Here is a 25969-nt window from a genome sequence, read left to right as displayed (position 1 = left end):
TCTCTCTCTCTCTCTCTCTTTCTTTCTTTCTTTCTTAATTCTTTTTGTAGTTATTACATCCCAAATACAGCTTGTGCACCCTTTTCCCTTCCCAGCTGTTTCCCTCCACTTCCCCCCCTCATCCACTCCTCCTTTATTTTCTTCCCTTCATTCCCCTAGAGTTATCAATCAAACATGACATGTCCAGTTACACTAAGCGTAGGCACCGACCCTCCTGTTATGGCTGGATAAGGCAATCCAGTAGAAGGAAAAGGGTTACCAAAGTAGGCAAAAGATCAGAGATAACCCCTACTCCCGCTGTTAGCAGTCCCACACGAACACAAGATACTTGACCATAACATATATGTAGAGGACCTAGGGCAGACCCTTACATACGACTTGACTGCTTGTCAGTTAAGTCTCTATGAGCCCCTATGATCCCATTTGGTGGGCGATTTTCTTGTCTTTCTTCCTCCTGAAGTGGATCAAATACACATTTTATACATTGACCTCATCTTCATGCATTTTATGTTTGTCTTTGTAAGAAATTTTTGTATATTCCTTATGGTTTGATTTTACTTTGTAGTTCTTTTCATCATGCATAGCACAATTTGTAGCATAAGTAATATGTACATATTTGAGAATTGAATGGCAGAATGAACAAAATATAAGATCATATTGTAAACTACTAATAGTGGAAAAAATTATATGATGTCATTTCTCATGAGTTAAAAATAGAATAATAGCATCTTTTAGGGATAAATTTAACTAGTTTATTTTATGCAAACTTATGAGAAACAACTCAAAACAGGATTCCTATGGGTCTTGAATTTATTTGTTTGTGTATCCATTGCCGAAGAGGAAGACTGAGTGACTTATAAGTAACAAAATGCATTTGGTTGCTAGCTGTGCAGGCTGGACAGTTCAACATAAACAGTTTAGAATAAGGAAAGGACTTCTTTCCACATCACCTATGGCCTTTACAAGCAAACCACAATCGAGGGAGGTATCATGAGAAAAAGATGGTAGTAGAACAGCAAAGGGAGAGCTCCAGAAGGAGGGATAGAGACAGGAGTGACAGGAGGAGAGAAAGAGAACTGCTGCTCAGGTGAATTTGATTATTGCATTTCTCTAAATACTTGTTATTGCGATGTTTTTAAAATATATATTCTACTGGCTAGGGTAACAATACAGTTACTGCCTCAACGCTGTAATGGTAGGAAAAAAACAAAGATTGTGCTCGATGCAAATACTGCCGAATAAACAGATCCACTGGATGAGGTTCCTCAGGATCTGCTTCCCCCTGTCGAAAAGAAAACCACATGAGCACACCAAAAGCCTGTAGTTAAAGTATCTCTTACAACTCAGCATATTGCTACCACCTTAAGGAACAGTTCACAGAATTTGTACAATTATTTTGAGGCACCACGAATTTTATTACTAAGTGTGGTTGCAGTCATGCTATTGGAAAAATAAGTGACTTAAAAGTCTTCCTTGGCTATCACATTTAAAATGAGTTCCTGGAACTAGAGTTTGAAGAAGTGAATGATATTTATTTAATTTGATAAATATAATATGAGAAATAACATGGATGATGAGCCTGCATTCACAGTAAAATACTGAAATACTATCTAAGGCAAAAAAAATATTATCTTCATGTCTCACAAAATGTCACCATTGTATCTACGCTGTCCAACCTCAATATCTAATCTCTGTCAATAATGTTAAATGTGATCACTGAAAAAATTACTTAGAGATCATTAGTTCCTTACTAAATCTTTCTTTACATATGCCTTTCTATGATATTTTGAGTATAATCTTTTTTATCTCTAGGCTAGAGTTTTAAAATTCAAATTATTTTTAATCTTACATGTTTGTGAATTAAATCTTCCCATAAGAATGAAACTCCTCAGATTTTTGAGCTTCATTATTGTACATGTTAGTCTTCTTTAGCTGGTGCATGATCCTAGAAAGCTTGAGTATTTAGGTGTTCTTAGATTGAGCCACCTCTGAAACATCCTTAAATATAAAAATGCAAATAACTTCAATATATTCAAGGAACTCTGAAAATTCAAAATAGCAAATAACCTCTAGTATTTTCATTCAATGTCAGTATTTTTTATTGGCATTTTTTTTCTGAGACTTGGTGTCACTGTGTAGCCCTGGATAACCTGGAACTCATTCTGTAGCCCAGACTTGCCTAAAACTCACAGCAATCCACCTGCCTCTGCTTTCATGCACTGCTACACCCCACTCTTCATCAGCACTGTGGAAAAGTTGGGTTTGTACAGTATTTGTTGATGTTATATAACGATCTGGACTTTATTAGTTGATTTATCTTAAATGATCTAAACAGCAATTTTTACATGAAATTAGTGTTAAATTTCAGAATCATGTTTTAAATAGAGAAGTAAGATGTAACTATACCTTAATAGTCTATCAGCAGTTCCTGCATTTTCATATAGTTCCTCAGCATTATTTCTTTTAAGATACTACATCTCTAAATACAATTTTCTATTTACAGGGTCCTCCAGGGGCTCCGGGTTCAGAAGGAAGGCAAGGAGAAAAAGGTGCTAAGGTAAGACGTGAAGAAGAGATAAGTTAGGCTGTTTATGCACCGAAAGGCATCTATTTCCACACAGTAAATGGCATCATGTGCTTTAACGTTATTAATGTGCCCACATGTTTCATTTTCAAACAGGGAGAAGCTGGTGCTGAAGGACCTCCTGGGAAAACTGGCCCTGTTGGACCTCAGGGTCCTTCTGGAAAGCCTGGTGCAGAAGGCCTTCGAGGCATCCCTGGTCCTGTGGTGAGCATCTGTCCTAAGAGGGACTGCTATAAAAATAACTTTAAATTTCAATATCTTTGAATCAAAATGCTTTTAATGTTTCTGCTTCATAACTTAGTGTGCTTTAAAGAAATCCAGTATTTCTATAGAAGTTATTAAATGACAATTTGAATAACTTAAGAATCCATCTAAAATATTTAAGTATTTCATTTGTTTTAATAAAGCAGAAGAGAAATAAATTCTAATGTCATAGTGATGAAATATTTTGTACATATATCTCTGCATATGTTTGTGTGTTTATATAAGTATGTATACATGTATGCATGAGTGTATATACATGTACAGGTAAAGAGAAAATAAACAATCTTACAGTATTTGTGTGTGTTTGAGGTAGTACAATTTACGGATGCCAATTCTTTTCCTTTCTGTTTGTCCAACATTTAAAAATAATAGATATTGTCTTGTTTAGCAAACAAAATTTTATTTTCTTTTATGTAGGGAGAACAAGGACTCCCTGGTGCTGCTGGCCAAGATGGACCCCCTGGTCCTCTGGTGAGTGTCATTTTTCTTATTTATAGAGAATTCCCAAAATAAATTTTTTGTAGGCTAGAATTTGTGAGTGGTGTTTTATAAAGAGGTTTGTACTTTTGAATAAGGAATATTGCACATTCAAGGAGAAAAACAATACTGCTGACAGCATGCAAAGTATGCCACTTGGCCCAGAGACTATTCCTTCCTTATACCTGTTAGAAGAAGAAACGTCTTTTCTACTCAGAAGAAAATGTTACTAATGTTCCAGCCAGGGATTTTTTCTCAGCGCAGACAGTTCCCCAAAGTGCATGTGATTAAACTTCTTTTCTGGGTCTTCACTTATGGAGAAATGTCTGCACACGAAGTTGGTAGCTGCCCAAAGAGATGGTTTTCTTTTTGAGATAAATAGGTTCAGAAACAGGACATTATGCTGAGCTCTAAAAAGTCATGTGATTATTTTTATGGTGTAATTGGACCATGAATTTCATGTGCAAGCAGCATGCTTAATAAATGCAGCAAAGCATGCAGGACTCAGACAGTGTCTTAAGGTCCAAAATTATCCTGGATACAATATGGGCATGACATGAGAACGAAAACATGTCCTTCAGAATCATTGTTTGCCTGGTCACGTTCATTAATAAATTGCTTCAATTGGCAAAGGTTTTTAAACATTGAGTTTTACGTAACTATGAAGTATTAATCAAAAAAGTAAATAATACTGATAGCAATAAGGGAGTGTGATACATTTTACTTTAAATAACCAAATCCTTTCTTAAAGTAACTTGAATTTTATTTACATCTCCATTGTCCTAAACATAGTTTTTACTTAGAATATATACATAGTCAGCAAGCATCATAAATGGAACCATATTCTAATCATTCAGGGCATATTCTACTATTCCTTTCATTAAGAAAATCACAAGTTCTAGCACAGTCTCAATAAAAACCATGTGTTAAGATCTTTTGAAAATTGCACTTCAGAAGTTAGATTACTTATTTAGTAACTAGATAAATGTTGTCGAATCTTTAATTGATTTGATGCAGGAGATTACTAGTTATGTACTCCATACATAATCTGATTATCATAGAAATTGAGCCCTGGGCGAAGCTAGGTCAGCTCCAGATCTGCTATTTAGGAAATATTCTCCTTTAATGTGGTAAAGTCCTCACTGCAGATTCAGATTCTGGTAGCACAATGCTTTGCCTAAATATCACCTAAAATTTACCTGTTTTATTTTTATTTTTTTGTAATGTTAGATTTTCCAATAAGCATTCTGACCTTTCAGCAGATGAAATAAAAGCACCTTGCTGGAGATTTCCTTTAGCTAATGTTAAAAATAAAACCATCAGACACACCAGCTGATGAAAGTCTACAAAATTTGTGTTTCTAATGCTTAAGTAAATGTGAGTTTACAGTATAAGAAGGATGAACATCTCAAATTATTTTTGGAAAATGCAATGGTAAGCATTAGGATGGCCCAACACGCTCATACACTCATGCTCATTCCCTGGCTGCTGGTTTCATTTGGGAATATTATTTATTCATAGTTTTAATCAATCTGATATCTGGAAAATGCTATTTAGTCCTCACGAAAAGAGGGGAGGTAGAGGAGGTATATGCAGAATGCTATGTATAATGAACATTTCTACTCAGCTAAGCAAGATTCATTTTAGAAGTAGCATGTCTTAATTTGAGTGAGGTATTATTTTGGATACAGGTTAAATTCACCCACTTTCAAATCAAACACATTGGTTAAAGAAATTAGCAGTCCTATGTGCTTGTGGGATGACATTAGGATCCATGCTCCTTCTCCAACCTCAGCAGTTTCAAAGGGAGAATAGTAAGGGCATCTGATCCTATCCCATAAAATGATATTAAGTTTAATTAAAGTTAATAGAGGTGATATTTCCTGCCTAATAGGTTCTTATGGTTTTAAAATGAGCTCTTTGTGAAACACTTACATGACTAATGGGTAGTAATACCACTGAGTAAAGAATTATCAAATGAAGGAAATAATTATACATATTTCTAAATATTGTAGTTTTACAGTGTTGTGTTTGGAGTGAGTGTGGCTAAATGGTCCCTAAATTCACATTTATATGTATCCAATAATCTGGAGTAGACGTTGCTGACCAGGCAAATGAGATTATTTTTAGAGCAGCTAGAACGTAGCTTGGTGAGTTCTGTGACAGAGGCCAGCAGAGGATGTCATTCCCAGGTCACCTGTGTTTGCTTCCAGTTGCTAAGAAAATAGAGAGGCTTGTGTGAGGATAAATGTGGGAGGTGAGACTAAAATATTTGAAAGTTCAGACAGGTTTACAATGAATTTAAGGGGCTGGAGAGATGGCTCAGTGGTTAAGAGCATTGCCTGCTCTTCCAAAGGTTCTGAGTTCAATTCCCAGCAACCACATGGTGGCTCACAACCATCTGTAATGAAGTCTGGTGCCCTCTTCTGGCCTGCAGACATACACACAGACAGAATATTGTATACATAATAAATAAATAAATATTTTTTACAATGAATTTAAAAATTAATCTACTTGAAATTTTTTTCTACTTGAAATTTTTATAGGTAATTCTTTATTCCTCCTAGTTTTCCTCCTAGTTACAAATACATTCACGCTCACATCCAAGACTGTGTAGATAGATCTCTGCAACTACCTCCATATAAAGTCTTTTTTTTCTGCTTCTTGAAAGTGCCTATAACTTCTTATATTTGACTATAGATCTTATTGGAGAGCATTCTCATTTTGTTCTCTTAAAATAAAAACCAGAAACAAACCTGTTTATTTACCTTCATTTTGAAAAGGGGTAATCTCGTTATATAGACTAGGTTGGCCTTTGTGTCACTGTGTAGCTCAGGCTAGCTTTGATTTGCATCTTTGCCTCAGACCTCAGGTAGTATATTTCAGAAGTGACTCATGCCCAGCTAGTAAAGTTAGTTTTTGTGATCATATGTAACTTAAATCTCTATATATCCTATCTATCTATCTATCTATCTATCTATCTATCTATCTATCTATCTATCTATCTATCTATCTATCTATCCATCATCTATCTATCTATCTATCTATCTATCTATCTATCTATCTATCCATCCATCCATCCATCCATCCATCCATCCATCCATCCATCCATCCATCCATCTATCTATCTATCTATCTATCTATCTATCTATCTATCTATCTATCTATCTATCTATCTATCTATCTATAAATATAGATATCAACACACCAACACAGAGTTTCTCCAAAGAATTCAAAATAAATACATAGCACATATGAATTTAACATTAAACTGAAAAGTCAATGATGAGCCTGCGTTGTTTTTTAAGTAGAATTACTTTTTGAGCAATCAAGAAACCTTAAATGGGCATGTCTTAGAAGACAGAGAATGTTGAATAATTTCAGATGTCCTCTATAAGATCATAGTTAACATTGTTGAGTAATTTAAAAAGCATGCATTTGATGTTTGCAAGCATAATTAAGGTTGTAGTAATTTTAAAATACTTGTTCCATATTCTTTTATATTAAGTGCCTACTACTTTCCATGGAAAACTACTCAATTTTAATTTTTTTGTTAATTTTAATATCGTTAATATCTTCTTTTTTGGAAAATCATGAATACCTGACAGTGTCAATTTTTAAACATACAAACCTAAATAAAATATAGGGTTATTAAATTATAGTTTAAATTTTTCTTTAATGTTCTGCACAAACTATGTAACGGGGTTGTGATACATAACATTCTATCATGATTAAATGTGGTTGAATGATAAGATATTTGATTTTTTGCATATTTAAGTACTACTTCTTACTATTATCCTCTTAGTCAAGTTTGGGGTTTAGAGTTTTCTTAAAACCCAGTGCTCTATAGTTGTGAGTTGTAGTTCAAGGCAGATGCTTCACACGGCATAACAGTACAGTGGGGGAGTGTTCCTGTGTGTATTTCGGACATTTATGAATGCATGGTTGCTGTTTTCTTTTTCTCTTTATTGCTTATGAATTATATATCTCCCCAAGGGCTCTCCATTTATAACATCCTGAAGAGTAAACACCAACATGAAAATTTAGAACGTATTTTTTTATATGCAGAGTTGAAGTTTTTGGTCTCTTCCGTACCAAGAGAGAGAGAGACCTTGAACTGTCCTCACTGTCATGACATCACTAATTTTGTTTGTAGTCACTGAAAACGTAAGACTGGTTTAGATTAACAGCATCATATCCAAGATGGTTTGCAAATTTTTAGGATCTTACTTAGAATAACATCCTTTACCTCTAAACCCATTTATGAGCAGTATCTATAAAAAAAAAAGCTTAAAAATAGAGTTAACACTCAAACCATGTTTAGTACATTTCTTTTCAATAATGAACAATTAGAATTGCTAGCATTTCCCCTTACGGTTATGATGGAGTAAGAAAGTTGTGATAATGTTTGCATTGTGTTTTGATATTTATTCAGGCAGTTTTAAAGCTTGAGTCCTCTTTCATCTTGTTAACATTGATATAGTTATTTTTAAATATTGTGAATAAACCTGGGGGTGTAAGACACATGTGTGTCTGTAACAGTGGCTGAGCTGTGGATGCCCCATGAGTGTGCAACTCAGCTTTCCCTCTGATGCAAGAATTTCTATAAACTGTCTTATGTGCCTGATAAATTGAGTATATAATAAGGAAGCAAGAAATATGGCCCCTATTCATATTTTCATTATGTAGATAATATGCTGATTTTTGATCGGCATATATCAGATTCAACCAGGATTCTCAGTGGTTTCTGTTACTTGTACAAATATGTGGTTCTTTCCTGCAATTATTTTTTTTTGTTAGAACTGCTTATTCATGCTTTCATACATTTTTGTTCTGACACTGAGAATGTCACTTATGCTTGTGATGCCATAAGATCAATATATTATTATTTGATTATTCTCTTACCCATGTATATTATTTCTTTAAATATGTGCTACTGGAAAGTCATGTAAAGTCATTTAAAAATAGTGCTATATTATTTTGGGAGTCGCATGTACTTCTCTGACAAACCATTTGAAAAGTGTGTGGGGGGGTTTCCAATAATTGACAAGGAATGAACTCTAATCACTTAACTTACTGATAAAGAAAACCTTACCTTATGTGTGTTCTTTGCTCTGTATTTGAAGAAGAATATAATGTTGGGTCAAGTCTATAGACTTTAGGGCAATTTCTTGTATTTTCCTGTCAAGTTTGTAAGGTCATGTCTACTTCTTTGTTAATAAAAGGAATTGTATTACAGTGATCATTTCCAAAACTCTGGCAGTTTGTAAATCTTAGAATAATCTATAGCTAAACTGAAGCATGCTGATCCTCTTGACTTTGTCATCGAGAAACCTAATTGATATGTTGGTCTTGTGACCTTCCAACCCAATGCATTCACTCATCTTCCTAGAGTCTTTAGCTTACAAGAATTTTAATCACAATAAACTTTTGAGGCAAAGAAAAATAGTCAAGTATCACATATTATAAAATATAGCTGCAGTCAAAACACTATATTACGATTTGCTAAAACCATTTCTGGCTCACAAGTAAAGATTTTCAATTAAGATTTGAGAAGTTTAAGCATTTCTTTTGATTCCTTAATTCTATTCAGTAAATTTTTTTTTTTCTTTTTGGATTTTCGAGACAGGGTTTCTCCGTAGCTTTTGGTTCCTGTCCTGGAACTAGCTCTTGTAGACTAGGCCTGCCTCGAACTCACAGAGATCCACCTGCCTCTGCCTCCCGAGTGCTGGGATTAAAGGCATGCACCACCACCGCCCGGCTATTCAGTAAATTCTTATAGTGAATGTTGTCACTCATTCCCCTGTCTGCTATGCAGAAGCCATTCCGTCTTTAAATTTTCGGAATCTAATTTAGTGCACTTCCTTTGAGACTCACCTTCAATGGTTTGCTAAATTGCCTTGCCTTTCTTGAACACCTATTGTATTCCCCGGCTGAGTGACTCCATCTTCTCCTTGCTTTTTGTCACCACTCTGAGAAGAAGTACTATGAGATAGGCTAAAAGAGCATTTGGGGTTTCAGATTTCTGGATTTAAAATGCATGTCCATTCTAATAAGTTGAGCGACACTTAACTGGATGCGAAAATTACTTGGGTAATATTGCTGTGAATATTGAAGATGTAGGATTAAATTATATTGGAATCGTTGAGTATCTAATACATCTTTTTCTCCAGAGATCGCAATTCAATCAGCTTATGTTTAAGAGAGTATAAACAGAAAATGAAATAAGAATTCAGAGACTTACTATAGCTGCTTATGATTTCAAGTTAGTATCCTAGAAGTCATCTTTAATTCTCTACAGTGTTAGTTATCATTTTAAGTCATCCCAATATACTTGTTACAGAAACATCACAATATAGTGTTTTTCTGACTTTTCTGTGTTTTCAAATATCATTTGATTATTAAAATCTTGAATTATTTTTAAATTTTACTGAAAATACTGTAATCTTTGAAATTAGGGTTTATTATCAAAATATTTATGAATTGCGCATATAATATAAATCCATTTTGCTTCAGTTATTATAACTAATAATTTATGCTTTCTTCTCAGGTGAGAAACTATATAGTTGTATCTTATTTCAAATTTCATGTTCATTTATTTAACCAAAATTATCAGTATTATGATTACTCATTAACTTCATGATATTTTAAGACCACAAATTTCTCTATAATCCTGAGAAATGCAATAGCACTGGTTATTATTAACTTTTACTGAATTCTGTAAAATACAGAGTTCATACAACTCAAAATTTTTAATCCATAGGCTTTTTTTTTTGACATTGAGACACAATTCTTGGCAGAAGAATTAGATATTAGAAAAAGAATGATATTTTTTTATTTTGTTTTGTTGTTTCCTTTCTTTCTTTCTCTCTCTCTCTCTCTCTCTCTTTCTTTCTTTCTTTCTTTCTTTCTTTTTCTTTCTTTCTTTCTTTCTTTCTTTCTTTCTTTCTTTCTTTCTTTCTTTCTTTCTTTCTTCTTTTGCTCTAAGGTGCAGGGAAGTAAAGACATAGTGCTGAGACCAGCTACTGTCCCTAAAGCAGGAGCCAGAGACAGTATGCTCACATAAGAAAGGCTGAACAGGAAGCAGAGAGGAGGTCTTATTCTGGAAGCCTATAGCCCTGTTGAGATCCCTATAGTTCTATGCCAGCCACTAGGCCTGGAAGCCAGATTTCTATAGCCTTCCAGAAGCACACCATCAAGGGAAAGAGAATCAAACACAAGGTCTTGTTGGGGACATTTCCCATTCAAACCATAGTACTCATTCTCAATACATTTATTTATTTTCTTTTTATTCAGGGACCTCCTGGTTTACCTGGTCTCAAAGGTGACCCTGGCTCCAAAGGAGAAAAGGTAAGAGTAAAAAGAAAAAAAGTGTCATTAGGGTTTTATAATAGTAATAGCAGATGTGATAACATTCTCAAAGGCACTTAAAAGGCCTTTTCAAACTCTACCACTGTCATTCTGATTATGCGTAAAGATAACAATTCTCAGACTCTCAAGTGTATTTAGAGAAGAAAAGTCTGCAGACAGTAGTGGGAAACGCTGCAGCATGAGTGCTGTTTCTTTGTAATGAACCTTTTTAGACACTGTTTGGAGAGAGCATATGATTATGCTAAATAACTCCCCCCAAAAATAGACTGAATAGTTGTGGCCATTTTTAGGTTTTTAAGCATGAAAGTAAAGTTTTAGGCCAGAATTTTTTTTTTCAAACAATAATATGCTCTCCCAAACTTTATATTGTGTTTTGCCACATAAGGAAACTGAGTCATTTGTATAATGGAATTAGTACAGTTAGGATGTTTTCTATATCTCTAGGACTCTTTTAAAGACAAACCAGTTCCCGAAAAATAGGAACATTTTATATTAAACAAGATGCTTACTAAAATAATGAATTCTCTGGTTTTTATGATACCAACACTCCATTTGGACTTTTTTTTAAAGTTTTTCGTAAATAAAGCACTAATGGTTATTATTATTTTTTCAAAAAGTTCTTTTATCAATAATAAATCTGCTCTTTCTGTAAGCAGTAAATAGTCCTTAGATGGAGGCTTTAAACTTTAAATTTCATACAGAAGTATTATCCAAACTCCCTTCATTCCTTTAATATTATGCTTTATAAATTTAATAATCAAATATTTCATGACAAAAATTTAATCAAGGCTCTAACTTACTTATTATATTATTGAACTTTATTTTCTTTCTTCTCTATAGGGACATCCTGGTTTAATTGGATTGATTGGTCCTCCAGGAGAACAAGGCGAAAAAGGTGACAGAGGTCTCCCTGGGACTCAAGGTTCTCCGGGAGCCAAAGGGGATGGAGTGAGTACAGACGGCTCTCCTACTTCATTTTACCAGTACAAATATAGATGCACAATTACACAGTTTTTATCATACTCATTAGCATGTTTTAGGACACTCTTACTCTATTCTGCTTTAGCCCATGCTATATTTTAAATATTTTAATTAATTAAAAATAAAATTTAAGTTTAAAAAGAATACAATGTCATAGAACTTTGTACAAACTGTTCTGGAATCCATGACGCATGTTGACTTTTTTTTTTTTGAGAGCTACAGGGATGCCTAAATGTATGTATGTCTACATAGTCTTCATGGTTTAGACATAATGGAAAAGCCCTGTGTTACAATGAATGGCAACAAGTTTGGATTGTTACTCAAAGAGTCTCACTTATTCATAGTAAAACATTATTACATGTTTTTAAATGTTTAGAGTTTTGCAATCAATGTGGCAAACATGAAGATGAAATGAAATGAGAAACTAATTAAATTTGATGCTGTTTGTCCTCCTAGGGCATCCCAGGTCCTGCTGGTCCCATTGGCCCTCCTGGTCCCCCAGGATTACCAGTAAGTTCAAGAGAAAGGAAACATGAGGTTAAATGACAAGCATGTCAGTGCAATCTATAGTCCACACTTTTACCTGTGGCCTTGTCTTTGTGTTTTCTAGGGTCCTGCTGGCCCGAAGGGTAACAAAGGATCTTCTGTAAGTGCTTTTTTTATTTTCATATTAGTATTTCAATGAAGCCTGTTGAATTTTTTTCTCACTTCATAGACTTTCCTGTTTTCTTTCTAACAGGGACCTACTGGACAGAAGGGCGACAGTGGTCTGCCAGGACCTCCTGGGCCTCCAGTAAGTATATATTAGCAAAAAATATACTATATTAATAGGAATATGGATGCAGGCTATTGTTTCTCTGGACTTACATGACAAAGAGAAAAGCAAATTCTATCAAAATAGTGATTTTTGTAGGAAAATGCAACTAGGCCACTTAGGTAATCAATCTGTGTGTCAAGATTCATGTTTTAATTGATATCACTCCTTAAATATAAAGATTTTTTAAATTGTATATTATAGTAAACATCCATTTGTCAAGATAACCATGAGCGCTTTGGTCACCTGTAATGAGACTTACAGAATAGATGCCCACAGAAATAGATTTACAACTGACTCCAGACATCAAGATGAAAGCTCGGATCCCAGGGTGTTTTTTTTTTTTTTTTCTATTGCAATAGGAAATAGTGATAGCAAAACATGAAACCATAATAGCTAAGTAAGCATCATTTATTAACAGTGACATTTTCCAAAGCCTTAGAACTAGCGTGTAGACCTATATTTAAGAAATCATATCCTGTTTTATGGGATTTTGTTTGTTTGCTTTTAGTTGAAGTTCCTCCAACTGTATGTGTAATGGTTTAATCAGACCTCTAGGCTGAAGATCAGCAGAGTGTCACTGTGGAGGCTGGGAATCCTTAAAGTGTCACAGGCTTGGCTTTCTCTAAAAACTGTAGGGGAGGAAACTATTTTGAACTTCTAAGCGCATACATGACATCTTTTTCCTGGTCTCTCAGCCTTGTCTACATCTATTGTTTCCGTGACCATATTTTCTTTTATCAGAACATCAGTCATGACACACTAGGCCTCCCCAGTGACTTCATCGTATTTAATCATATCTTCAGTCATCCCAGTTATGAGAAAGATTTCATTCTGAATTTTTGTCCTGGCGGTCATAAATGTTATATGTTTAGATACATAGGGCACGATATAACCAGAAATGATACAGATTAACTCTCTGGTGCGGTTCTGCTCCTACAAGTGGGTAAATTTACGTTGATGGTATTTACTTCCAAAGTAGTACATATATTCATATTTGAAAATGATAATGGGGCAAATTTTTTAATCCTTCAGAAGCAGTTTTTATTGAATAAAATAGACAAATTTGGATACCCAAAAAGCTGAGTAACAGTGTTAAAAATTCCCAGAAATTCTAATACATAGTTCTGGATATGCTATATACATCAAGACTAATTTAATAAATAACATAGTAACCTATGTAACATTTTAGCACAATTCTAAACTGTGTTAGTTTACAGATAGTGTACCAGCAATGATATAATTTGTGTATCTACCTCAGTATCTCTACTATATTCTTTTTAAAAATTCTTATAAAAAGTTCTTATAAAAGAACATATATATATATATATATATATATAATCTTTTCATATGGTATATATGATCAGTTAACTACAGATAGCTAACCAAAATAACTTCTAAGAAGAATATAATAAGTAGTAAATTATTGAAATTCACAGAATAATTTCTTTTCCGAAATACTGATGTTCATATGAATTCCCTTCCAGGGTCCTCCTGGAGAAGTCATTCAGCCACTACCTATTTTGTCACCCAAAAAAACAAGAAGACATACGGAAGGCGTTCAGGCCGATGCAGGCGATAATATTCTCGACTATGCAGATGGAATGGAGGAAATCTTTGGTTCCCTCAATTCTCTGAAACAAGACATTGAACATATGAAGTTTCCCATGGGCACGCAGACAAATCCAGCACGAACGTGCAAAGACCTGCAGCTTAGCCATCCCGACTTCCCAGATGGTATGTCAGTAACAACTCAGCGAATGCCCTGGGCTGCTCAGCCACTCCGGTGCCTTGTTAGCATATTCATTTTTATTAGTAGAATAAATAGAGTCTCTAAATAAAACTAAAGCAAATAGCTATCACTTTTAGCCTTGTAGATGGGGGAGGGGGGAGCTTATTTACACCATGCAGTCCAAGAACTGCTCTGGATAATTCTCCGCAATATCATGTTTCATTAAGTTTTGCCAAGATTACTTTGGAATCCTCATCATTAGCACAAATATATTTGGCCATGTAAATGACTCACAGCATAATATTATATGTGCACAAATATTCAGGCCACTCTATTTATTTCTAACTTACAGGCTTGTCAATGACTAATCTTATGTTAAAATGATTACATTAATATTAACTAATACAGATATGCTAATATGGTTTAGTACATTAATCAGAATAATATGTATAAGATTAAGTAGCTTAACAGCTGAATATTTGATCCAAGAGATTTGTCAATGCAATATTTAAAAATCTTGATGACTTGTGACAAAAATTTAGTTTTCAGAGCTGGAGGGCATTAAGAACACTGCCTTCTCCTGCAGAAGTTTTGGGCTTAGTTCTCAGCACCCACATGGTAGGTCCCGACTGTTTGTCAGTACAGTTCCAGAGGATTCTAGTAAATTGAGGCCTCCAGAAGCATCAGCATGCACATACATTTGGACAAAATGATCATAGACATAAAATAAAACTAAAACTCTTTGCAAAATGATTTTCCTTTGATGCACACATAAACAGAAGAACTACAACCAACTTACTTAATACTAATAATATTTTACTGTGCCTACAGTCTGAAATGACTCGTATCTTTACTTTCTGAGGAATGAACAATTTGGGGGTTGATGAAAAGTTGGTAAAGTCATCTAATTAGCAAACTGTTGAGTACTAAATATTTCTCCAATTTTTGGTCTTCTACTTTATTCTGATATATTTCCATATCTCGTTTACTCCCAGGAAAGTACTGTTTTGCATGATTGATTTTAAATTAATATTAAAATTTATGTGTTCATAACTCATTACTTCCCAGAAAAGTCAAATATAAGTCATAAGTGGCACACTACTAAAAAAAAGTCGCAAAATTGTATTATCTAAAGTATAGTCCATTAACACAAAAACACACTAATTGGATCCTACATAAATAAGTATCCATGGTTCTTAAATCGGTATTTATTTCAAAAGATGATATTTAGTGCTGTGACTTATAAAGAGATTTCTACTTTTAAATGGCATCATTTCCGCAAAGAGATGGTGTGCTTTTCTAGCAAACATGCTAGAAAACTACTCTCGCTACTCTGTTGAAAATCATTGGCGATCAACAGGTAACTGCCAAAATCATTGGGTTCTGAAATGAATATAAATGAATATGACTCTGTCATGCAAGCTATACATGTAAAAGCTCAATGAATGATTTAATCATGTGAAACTAATCACTGAGTGTAAGCATGAGAACCTGTATTATGAACCACATATGATGTGGAAGCAGAAATAAATGAGAAATACTGTAAAGTCCAGAAATGTTGATCTGTCTGTGTGCTATGCTTTCCAGTAATCTCTATAGAGCACCCTACTTCGTTAGTACTTTTAGTACTTTAGCGCTCTAATTAAATGAGATTGTCTTTATTTGTTATATATATATATATATGTATGTATGTATAGCGCAGTGATTCTACCTACAGGAACTTAAATCTAAATTATAAAATATAAATATAAAGCTAGAGAAGCTGGGCGGTGGTAGCACATGCCTTTAATCCCAGCACTAGGAAGGGAGAAGCAGGCGAATCTTTGTGAGTTCGAGGCCAGATGCTACAGTTGTGTACCTGATGCTACAGAAGCCAGAAGAGTGTAGTGGATGCCCTGGTACTGGAGCTACGGAAGGTTGTGCACCTCCATTTAGATGCTGGGAAATAAATTGAGATCATCTGGAAGAGCGGCCAGTGCTTATAAGTGCTGAGCCACCTCTCCAGCCCTGATACTCAACCACCTCACTGAACAAATGCATCTTAAGAATTCATCTATTAATATATAATTGTATTATTTAAAGGTATTTAAGGACACTATTAAAGAATGGAAAGAACTGATGCAAATTGAAAGAACTGATACAATTTTTCCTATGGGATTCAAAATTATATATTCCTAAAAGTATACAAAATATTAAACATAGTATGAATGCAAAAATCATGGATTATTTTTGTTTACTTGTATGGTTTTACTTAGGATCTCAGCTTGCTTCATATGTGGATGTGCTCAGAAAAAAAATATGAATATTTGTGTTGCTTAAGGTATTCAAGTTACATGAAAAACATAGATCTATTGAAATTTAAAGAACTTCATTTAATTATTTCAGGTATAGGTAGCATAGAATTAGTTGATACTGTATTTTTCAATGTCCCAGTACTAAACGATCAATTTGAGCTTCTTTTTATTTATTTATTTATTTATTTATTTATTTATTTTTAATTTATTTATTTATTGAGGATTTCTGCCTCCTCCCCGCCACCGCCTCCCATTTCCCTCCCCCTCCCCCGATCAAGTCCCTCTCCCTCATCAGCTTGAAGAGCCATCAGGGTTCCCTGAATGAGGACTACTGAGAACTCAAGAACAATGGCAATGGGTTTTTGATCCTACTGCACGTGCTGGCTTTGGGGGGGCGGGGGCCTGGGCAGTTTGGATGCTTAACTTACTAAACCTGGATGGAGGTGGGTGGTCCTTGGACTTCAATTTGAGCTTTTTAAGTTTTAAATGGGACTAGAGAGATGACTCAGTGGGTAAATAGGTTACATAAGCATGATGTGAGTTTTGAGCTCCAGTTCTCTCATAAATTCTGGTTATGGATCTATAACCCTAATTGTGTAGAAGAAGAGCCCAGAGATTCCCAGAAGCTCACTTGCAATCCAGTATGCAAGAAACAAGAGATTCCCAGGAGCTCACTAGCCAGCCAGTATGCCACATGGAAAAACTCCAGGTTAAGTGAGAGACTGTCTTAAAACAAAAGGTGGAACAATAGAAGAAAACACACAAATTTATTATTTTCCTCCACCCACATGCACATACATGTGCAAATGTACATATATTATAAGCACATACATTCAATTTATACACAGAAACTTATCTTCATAACCAGTGGACTGCTGTAATTCAAATCTTATTTGATCTCAAGTAGCAGTCTAAGTATTGCAGGAAGAGAGCAAAGAAATCACCACATATCTAATTTATCTTCTAATAACCCTGAGTAAAAATGTATTGTTTAGTAAAAGAATAATGTTATATTACTCTCGTTATTTACCATCTGCATTCACAGAACACCAAATATAGTCATTAACATAATTGTTTTTTCTACAGCATTTCAATAATGGCTTTAATAGCAGAAAGAAGTTTGTTATAGGATGCTGTTCAAAAAGAAATTGTATTTACTATAAGAAATTTTGCTATAAAATAATGTTACAATTCTCAGTGCAATGCAGATCAATCAACTTCTTTTGTTAGACATGAAAACATGTTGATTACAAACCTGAGATTACTAAAATATGATGCTACATGTGTGATGTGGGCTCAAGTGCACCTGATTCTAATTTGAATGAAGATTTAATACGAATGGATAAACATAATGTTGAAAGGGTTACATGTAAACTGAATCCTAAACAGATAGTGATACTAATAATTAAAATGATTATTCCAGAATGATTGTTTAGGCTCTTTACAAATAAGTGAAGCAAAAGTGACATGAAATTACTCTACCCAAGTATACGCTGATATATAGCTAAATCAAAGCATGAAATTTCATATTTAATGCATTTTCATTTTGATACTGTTGGCTTTATATATGAGATGTTATTGCTTTAACTTCTAGGTGAATATTGGATTGATCCTAACCAAGGCTGTTCTGGAGATTCCTTCAAAGTTTACTGTAATTTCACAGCTGGCGGTGAGACATGCATCTATCCTGACAAAAAATCTGAGGGAGTAAGTACCAATCTGTTTGGTGGTGGATGTTGACAGTTCCTGCCATGTTTTTGCAATATTGAAATAAACAGGAAAATTATACTGTAGTATTTTCATTTATCTGCTTTTCTTTCAGGGTAATTAGAACATTTCATTTGCATAAATATGAATAAGGCACCAAACTGATGCACACGATTTACAGACCCTTCTTTCCTTTATTTTCTACCCAGATGTATTTAAGCACCTGCTTGCTCTCAAAGAATTCTATGGCTTTCCATGACACAGCACAGCTGAATCTCAGTTCTTAGAGTGTGCATGGTATTCTCTGCCCAATTATTACATGATAGAACTTGCAGCTGCATATTATGCTCAAAGCGCAATATTTTGTAAAATATTAATCTCTTCTTTAAGTGAACAAATGCCAACTTTATGTTTATTTTGAATACTTAGTCTCACCAAAGAAATTTCTTGACTTTACCTCACAGTTATGGACACTTGAGGTGTATCTCTTAAGATACAAGCAGATAGTCATTATGAAGAAGTGTACTCAACTTACATAATTATATTTCTCTGATACTGTTTAAGTAGGACAATAAATCTCATTTCCTTAGTAAGCACTGTGGGTAGTCAGATGGTTGAAAACTACTTCAGATAAGTTGTCTAACTTTATGTGTGGGAAGTCTTTTGAGAAGAAAAGTCTATGATTTGAGGTTGTTTGATGGGACAGGATCTTCCCTAGGAGAAGACATAAGAGGTCTTGCTTACACAATACATAAGATATCGCTTACATAATTTCTGTTCCCTAATATCCTGTAACATTCTTTTTGAGTTAGTCTCTCCCTTTAATTTTTGGCAGAAAATATATCAGGAAGTAAATGACCCTGTCTTCATTCCATTTCTTTCATCTAGTTTGAAGTTTGCTCAGATCCCATTTTGTATAATATAAGGCCTATAGGATTTGGAACATGTTTTAGCCTCCTAATCTTAGTACAATAATCTGATACATATGTATACAAAGCTTTTCATCAATTTTTCTCATTCTTTCACAACAGGTAAGAATCTCATCATGGCCAAAGGAGAAACCAGGAAGCTGGTACAGTGAATTTAAGAGGGGAAAACTGGTAGGTTGTACCTCCATATGCAACAAAAGCTCAAACTCCTTAGGTGAAACTCCAATTATTCCTCCTCAGAAGTTCAATGCCAAAGCACAAATGATGCTTGCAGTTCGGTTCCTCATTTGCCAGTCTGGGAGGTCTTAGTCATCAGTAGTATCTTAAAGCCTAAAGATTTGAATCAAAATAAGCCAAAATATTTCCACACAAAAAGGATGATCAAATGAAAAATTCAGTTTAACATCATAGACTATTTTTTCTAAAAATAGCAAGAGTCAAAACCCAGCACCTACTTATTATCTCTGACTTTACCCATTTTAATTTATGTCTGCTTGAAAGCCAGTTATTCTTTGTTCCTCATTTCCCTAAGAACTTATGGAAATTGGGATTTTTTCCCTTATTGATAGTTTCAGGTATGTTGAAAACCAAATTACCGTTCATTTGTATGAAGTTCATTTTTACTTAAATATTGCTATATGATTAAAAATTTGACTTAATAATTGTTAGAGATAATGTAAGATTAAGGCCCTAACTAAAATTATATTAAAAGCTGTTAAAATATAAATTTTTAATTTATTAGGAATTTCTCAATTTCTCACTAATCTTGGTAATTAATTACTTATTAATGTAATATTTTAAATGGTATTACTTGCCACTGGTAATGATTTATACATTTAATTTCCTTAACTTGTACACACACCCATCCATATTAAGTAATGACTTGTGTAGTCTTGCACCTGTCCTAAAATTTCCTTGTAAGCCATCAAGCTACATGCTAAATACTCGTGGTGCATTTTCATCTATATGAGGTGCAATGTGTGTGTTAATTGTATTTTAATTTATTTTACTATGAATAGAGCACATCTCAAGTCCATTTTCAACCTCATAAGAATATCATCTAGTTTTTTAATTAGTAGGGTTAAGTAACTGAATTTTAAGGGGGGAGACTACAGACTTACATGGTCTCAGTCTATAATCTGAATGGGTTTAAATATTAGACTATATGCATTTTGAGAAAACAGATATTTCAATGATGCCAAATAAAATAATTTATAAAGATATTACACCATAATAATCTGTAGCGAAGAATATCTTTCTTCTTAAAAATGAAATTATTGATGCAATATTGCCTAAAATTTTCTGGGTCATTATGCTTGATGATGTTGATAAAATAAAGCTATAAATTATCTGAAGATGGATAAATTCACATCGATTCTAAAAAACAAAAGCTTCATAGAAGACCAGGGCATGGTTAAAGATACAGTTAAGTAGATATATTATAAAATTTCTGAAAATAAAATAGTTTAAAAACCAACCTTTATTTCACACCAAAATTTCTGTTTTTGTTTTACTACTGTCTTACAGTTAAAGGATGCATATCTCTTGGAGATAAAACATTTATTTTCTTACAGTACTGACTGATCAGAAAATGAAAACAGACAAAGTGAATCTGTTATAAAGCTAAACAGTATTGTAGTAACTGAGGTATCGGGATGGTAACAGGGCTGTTAGCAAAGACTCTCACACTGGGGCAAGTCATATTGCTTCATAAAATGATAATATTCCACTGAGTATCACCAAGCCCTGCCAGTAACATTCACGGCCATTGTTGAATTCTTTATATCAAGAAAGAAGAAAAGTCCACATGTGCCCTTTTATTCTTTTCTTCCCAGCTCTCATATTTAGATGTGGAAGGCAATTCCATTAATATGGTGCAAATGACATTCCTGAGACTCCTGACTGCCTCTGCCCGACAAAATTTCACCTACAACTGCCATCAGTCAATTGCGTGGTATGACATGTCATCGGCAAGTTATGATAAGGCACTTCGGTTTCTGGGATCCAATGATGAGGAGATGTCCTATGAGAACAACCCACACATCAAAGCCTTGTATGATGGTTGTGCGGTGAGTTCAGTCTGCGTCTGCGTCTGCCTTTGCTCCTGGGTGGATAGAAGAGGCAGTGCGGACAGCCTTGCTATGGCTCAAAACCAGATGTCTCTCTTAAAATGGATACCAATTGTTATTAAGGTTTTGTGCTTATCAGTGGCATATCAAGATAAATCATATTAGAAACCACAAAGGAACATGAATGATCACGCATGTGCACACACGCTGTACACACACACTATACACACATACACACCAATACTCTGGAATATACACCTAAACATCTCATTTTGAAGATAATAATAGAAGATAATATTAGTTCATGTGTTCTTTTGTCTACATCCAGTATCTGAAAAATGTTGCCAGCAGTCACTCAAACAAAAAAATAAAACAACATAGTTACTCTCAAAGTCCATGATTTCAAAATGGCAGAGGGCATAAATGCCATTGTGTCATTTATAAAACAGATGACTTTTCATGCCTGTTATTTGGAAAGATCATTATACCAGCTTTAGAGCTGCTAATTTTCACTCCTCTCTGATGAAGCATTATTTTAGCACATGGGAATTCCATATCCTAGCTAATGCTTCAGCTTAGTGTTAATGACTAGAGATGTCTCAACTGCAAGCAACAAAGTTCATGATTTTAGCCAAGTGAGTCTGGTCCAAGAGGAACAAAAAAGAGAAAATAAGTGCATGAGCAAAGCTATGAAACTCCCCAGGGTATTTCACTGCTAGGTTTATAAAATGAAAATACAGTAGTAGAAATGTTTTGACTGTTATCTTACTGATTTGTGAACACTCTAGTTGGTGGTATTATCCTGGGAGAACGGAGTCTAAAAATGGGGCAAACTAAGGTTTCAAGCAGTACCCAATTTTATTTAGAGCATCAGATAATTTATATTCTGAAGGTTAAGCAACATCAAATGATCAAGTTCACACAAGTTCAGTCTGCAAAGAAACTCAAGGACAGGATATGCTTGGAAACATTTTTGAATAGCCAAAGCAGTGTATAATTTAAGGCACACTCACTCCAGTGTCCTACAGCTGGGAAGGCACACAAATGCACATTCCAAGAGCAAACCCACGTATAGGAGGGACAGAGGTCACAAGACTCTTGTCTCGTTTTCTTGGAGTTTTTTTTTTTTTTTTCCCACAAACTCTCGGAATCACCCTCACACAGCTCCATTGTTGGGTCATGTTCTGACATACTTCATTCTGATTTCTCATAAAATAATTATGTTTCTGCCCCTGTATATCTAATGTAGTAAGGATTTTCTTATTCATGTAAGATTGAGTATAAACATTTCATATTGAATTATATGTTCCAATCCAGACCCTTTTAACCGTGAATAATCAAGTAGTTGAAATAAAATAGCAAGTATAATTGTCAACAAAATTGAAAACATCATGTGACATCAGTGATAACGAATGAACTCTTACATAGTTATCGGGGCTCTCCCTTCTCTTATTGTCTTAGCTCAGATTAGATAGTCAACAAAGAAAATACTGCGGATCTTAATAATAAGAAGTGATGATATAACTTTTATTTTCTGCTTATTTTTTACAGTCCAGAAAAGGCTATGAAAAGACTGTGATTGAGATCAATACTCCAAAAATTGATCAGGTACCCATCATTGATGTAATGATCAATGATTTTGGTGATCAGAATCAAAAGTTTGGATTTGAAGTCGGTCCAGTTTGCTTCCTTGGCTAAGATTTGGATGAAGACTATATGAAACCAACAGAGAAAGTACCTTGGTACCTGCCACCAACCCATTTCATGCCACATGCAAGTTTGCAATAAGGACAGTAGAGAACACGTGTTTAGGAATCACCGACACCTGTTGGAGGCCAAGTCAGAGGGCAGAAGTTCTGGTAGTCATACCAGTATAAGATAGTGTGGCCTGATTCTTGGTATCAACCATCATCTCTCCTTTTCCTATTTGGATTTCTTTGGTGCTGTAGAAAAAAAAAGAGAGAGAGAAAATATATATTCGTAAAAACACATGGTGCTCATTCCCACCCATCAAAGATATAGTGAAAGTGTGTTTAATAAACTGTAACTATTTTATGAACAGTTCTATGCTGTCATTCATGTGTCCATTTCCAAGACTTGCGCATGACTCTCAATCCCACCTAGTGTTAATGACAATTGTGGAACTGTGGTAACAATAAAATATAGTGCTATAAAGATGACACTTGTAATTTCTGATGACCCCATTCCCTTTCTCTGATTAATAATAAAATGCCTTTGTGTATGTTGGTGTTGCAGAGTTCAGTTATTTGATGGCACTAACAAATTACACATGGTGCCAAACCCAGGCTTTCAGGAGCACATGCCAATCAGCTCTTCTCTGCTGAAAGGAACTTGTTAAATTTCAGCCTAAAGGATCATACATTTTAATACTTAATTCAGTGCTATACCTCAGATATTTTCTTTTTGGAGCCCAGATTTCACAGAATAATTGTATATATGGAAAACAAGAAAGTTTATATTTTTGAACAGGAACGTATGTATGGAAAACTATTTTAACATCCACCCAGTAAATAACTTTATGTATAATTATTTCTCTGCTTTATCTTCTCTCATTGTCTTCAGTATGCTTCAGCAATTTCAACAAACATTAAAGATGGAAACTAAGCAAATGTTTATGAATTTGTGCAATGTTAGATTTGTAAACAATGAACTCTGAGTCTTATCTAAGTAGTATAATAATAACAGTCTCAAATATTATTTTATTTGCCCAACAAATACAATTGCTTTCGTTTTAAGATAATTTTATTCAACATTTGACCAACCGAGTAGCTAAATACATATGGGTGGGCTGCTTTAAAAGTCATATTTATTCAGAACAGTCAGCCACCCTCCTTTTTCCACTAAGGTATTTTGTTTCATATAGCCTGAATTAACTAGCATTAAAATTAAAAAATTACCAACTCAACTTTGTATCTATTTTAAATAATATATGTAAGACTTGAAAAATAAATGTTTTATTATAATTTCTTATATGAAGTGTTAAATTAATTGATACCAGATTCCACTGGAACATTTATCAACTGATAATTTATCAAAAAACATAATATGTAATTTTGACATTTAAAAGTGAACCTTTGTAATTCATAATTTCTTTATTTCTGAAACCAGTTTGTGAATGTCCTTTGGAGGAGGGAGATATGAACTTTATCAATAAATCAAGTCTTGTCTACCTGGATTGGTCATTTTCTTTCCTAAACTGGCTGTAAATCACTTTTTTCTACAGAAAGGCTTTGACTGTCATCCTTGACCATCCAGATGAAAATACTATAATGCTTGCATGTTGGTCCTCAAAGAGAAGCTCTAAAACATATAATGCAGTTAGCAATGAATGGCAATACTCTACTTTCAAAATAATGATAAGATATATTTAGTGTTACAAAAATATTTTCATGAGCAAATGTTTTACAAAGACTCAATGTGTTCATGATTTCAAAACTGAAAATATTTTCCAAGCATTTTATTTAAAAGTATTAAAATCACAATAAAATAATATTTGCTCATCTAGAAAGCTTTCATATATCATTTAATTTACATGAGTCATTGTATGTAAGTGAGAGATTTGTTGCCATATCAATGCATATCAAAGTCGTCTTTTTAAATGAAATAAATTTGATCTCCAAGAGAATGAATACAGAGATAACTATTCTTTCCTTATATGGATATCATTTTCTACATGGTATCCAAATGTTTTTTCTTCCCTATGATTGATTTTATCTGTAAAATAAATAACATTTCAGTGTATAAAGCTCATCTATTAGATAGCACTTAAATAAATATGTTACTGGAATAAAAATACAGATGATCATTTTGATCTTGTAGAAAGAATGGGCCACACCCTAGTACAAAGGACTTTTGCCTTAATTCTTTTCAAAGAAGTTAAATTATAATCCCAAAATAAAGTGACAAGGGATTATTCTGAATGAATCAATATATTTCATTACAAATTGTTTTAAAAGAATCTGTTAAAAAATATCAAAAAATGAAGGCTGATGAGAAGCCAAGGACAATGGCACTAAGTTTCGATCCTACTGCATGAACTGGCTTTGTGGGAGCCTATCCTGTTTGGATGTTCACCTTCCTGGACCTGGATGGAGGGGGAAGGACCTTGGACTTCCCACAGGGCAGGGAATCAGGACTGCTCTTCAGACTAGAGAGGAAAAGGGAATGGAGTGGCGGGAGGGGGAGAGGAGTGGGGAGAGGGGGAGGGAAATGGGAGGCGGGGAGGGAGAAATTTTTTTAAATTTATTTATTTATTAAAGATTTCTGTCTCTTCCCCGCCACCACCTCCCATTTCCCTCCCCCTCCCCCAATCAAGTTCCCCTCCCTCGTCAGCCCAAAGAGCAATCAGGTTTCCCTGAATTTTTTCAACAAAAAAATAAATTAAAAAAAATCAAAAAATTTGGAAAGATGATTATTAACTCTCACGTATACTTCAGTAATACCTTAGTCATTTGTACACCATACATTCACACACACACACACACACACACAGTTTATAAAAGACTACATATCTCCAATATATACAAGAAAAAATGTATTCAATAAGCTATAGCTTAGAAATGTTTCCATTTCTTATCTTATTTTAGTATTACAATCCGTTTGTATATTCTTAAAATTTGAGAATACTCTCTTAAGTTTTCTCATATGTGTATAATAGATTTTCCAAAATTTTTAATACAAGAGTTTCTGCTTCTATATATTTTAAATATTCTTTCTCTACAGCTGA

General features: G+C 34.2%; 1 protein-coding gene across 2 annotated transcripts in view; it reads left to right on the top strand.

The window, feature by feature from the left end:
* Col11a1 (collagen type XI alpha 1 chain) overlaps nt 1–23094 on the top strand; it is a 171795-nt gene extending 148701 nt beyond the window's left edge. For both annotated transcript variants that reach the window (XM_026778271.1, XM_005371661.3), the window contains 13 exons: nt 2504–2557; nt 2681–2788; nt 3266–3319; nt 10622–10675; nt 11537–11644; nt 12134–12187; nt 12288–12323; nt 12417–12470; nt 13979–14228; nt 18112–18224; nt 19256–19324; nt 20989–21222; nt 22774–23094. In XM_026778271.1, coding sequence (XP_026634072.1) covers nt 2504–2557; nt 2681–2788; nt 3266–3319; nt 10622–10675; nt 11537–11644; nt 12134–12187; nt 12288–12323; nt 12417–12470; nt 13979–14228; nt 18112–18224; nt 19256–19324; nt 20989–21222; nt 22774–22920 — 1335 coding nt within the window. In that variant the 3' untranslated portion in view covers nt 22921–23094. The remainder of the gene's footprint in view (nt 1–2503; nt 2558–2680; nt 2789–3265; nt 3320–10621; nt 10676–11536; nt 11645–12133; nt 12188–12287; nt 12324–12416; nt 12471–13978; nt 14229–18111; nt 18225–19255; nt 19325–20988; nt 21223–22773) is intronic.
* Nucleotides 23095–25969: the final 2875 nt, after the last annotated feature.

This window comes from Microtus ochrogaster, unplaced genomic scaffold, assembly GCF_000317375.1.
Source record: "Microtus ochrogaster isolate Prairie Vole_2 unplaced genomic scaffold, MicOch1.0 UNK119, whole genome shotgun sequence".
NCBI lineage: Eukaryota > Metazoa > Chordata > Mammalia > Rodentia > Cricetidae > Microtus > Microtus ochrogaster.
Note: the sequence above shows the minus strand (reverse complement) of the source record. Positions and strands in the feature narration are given on the sequence as shown.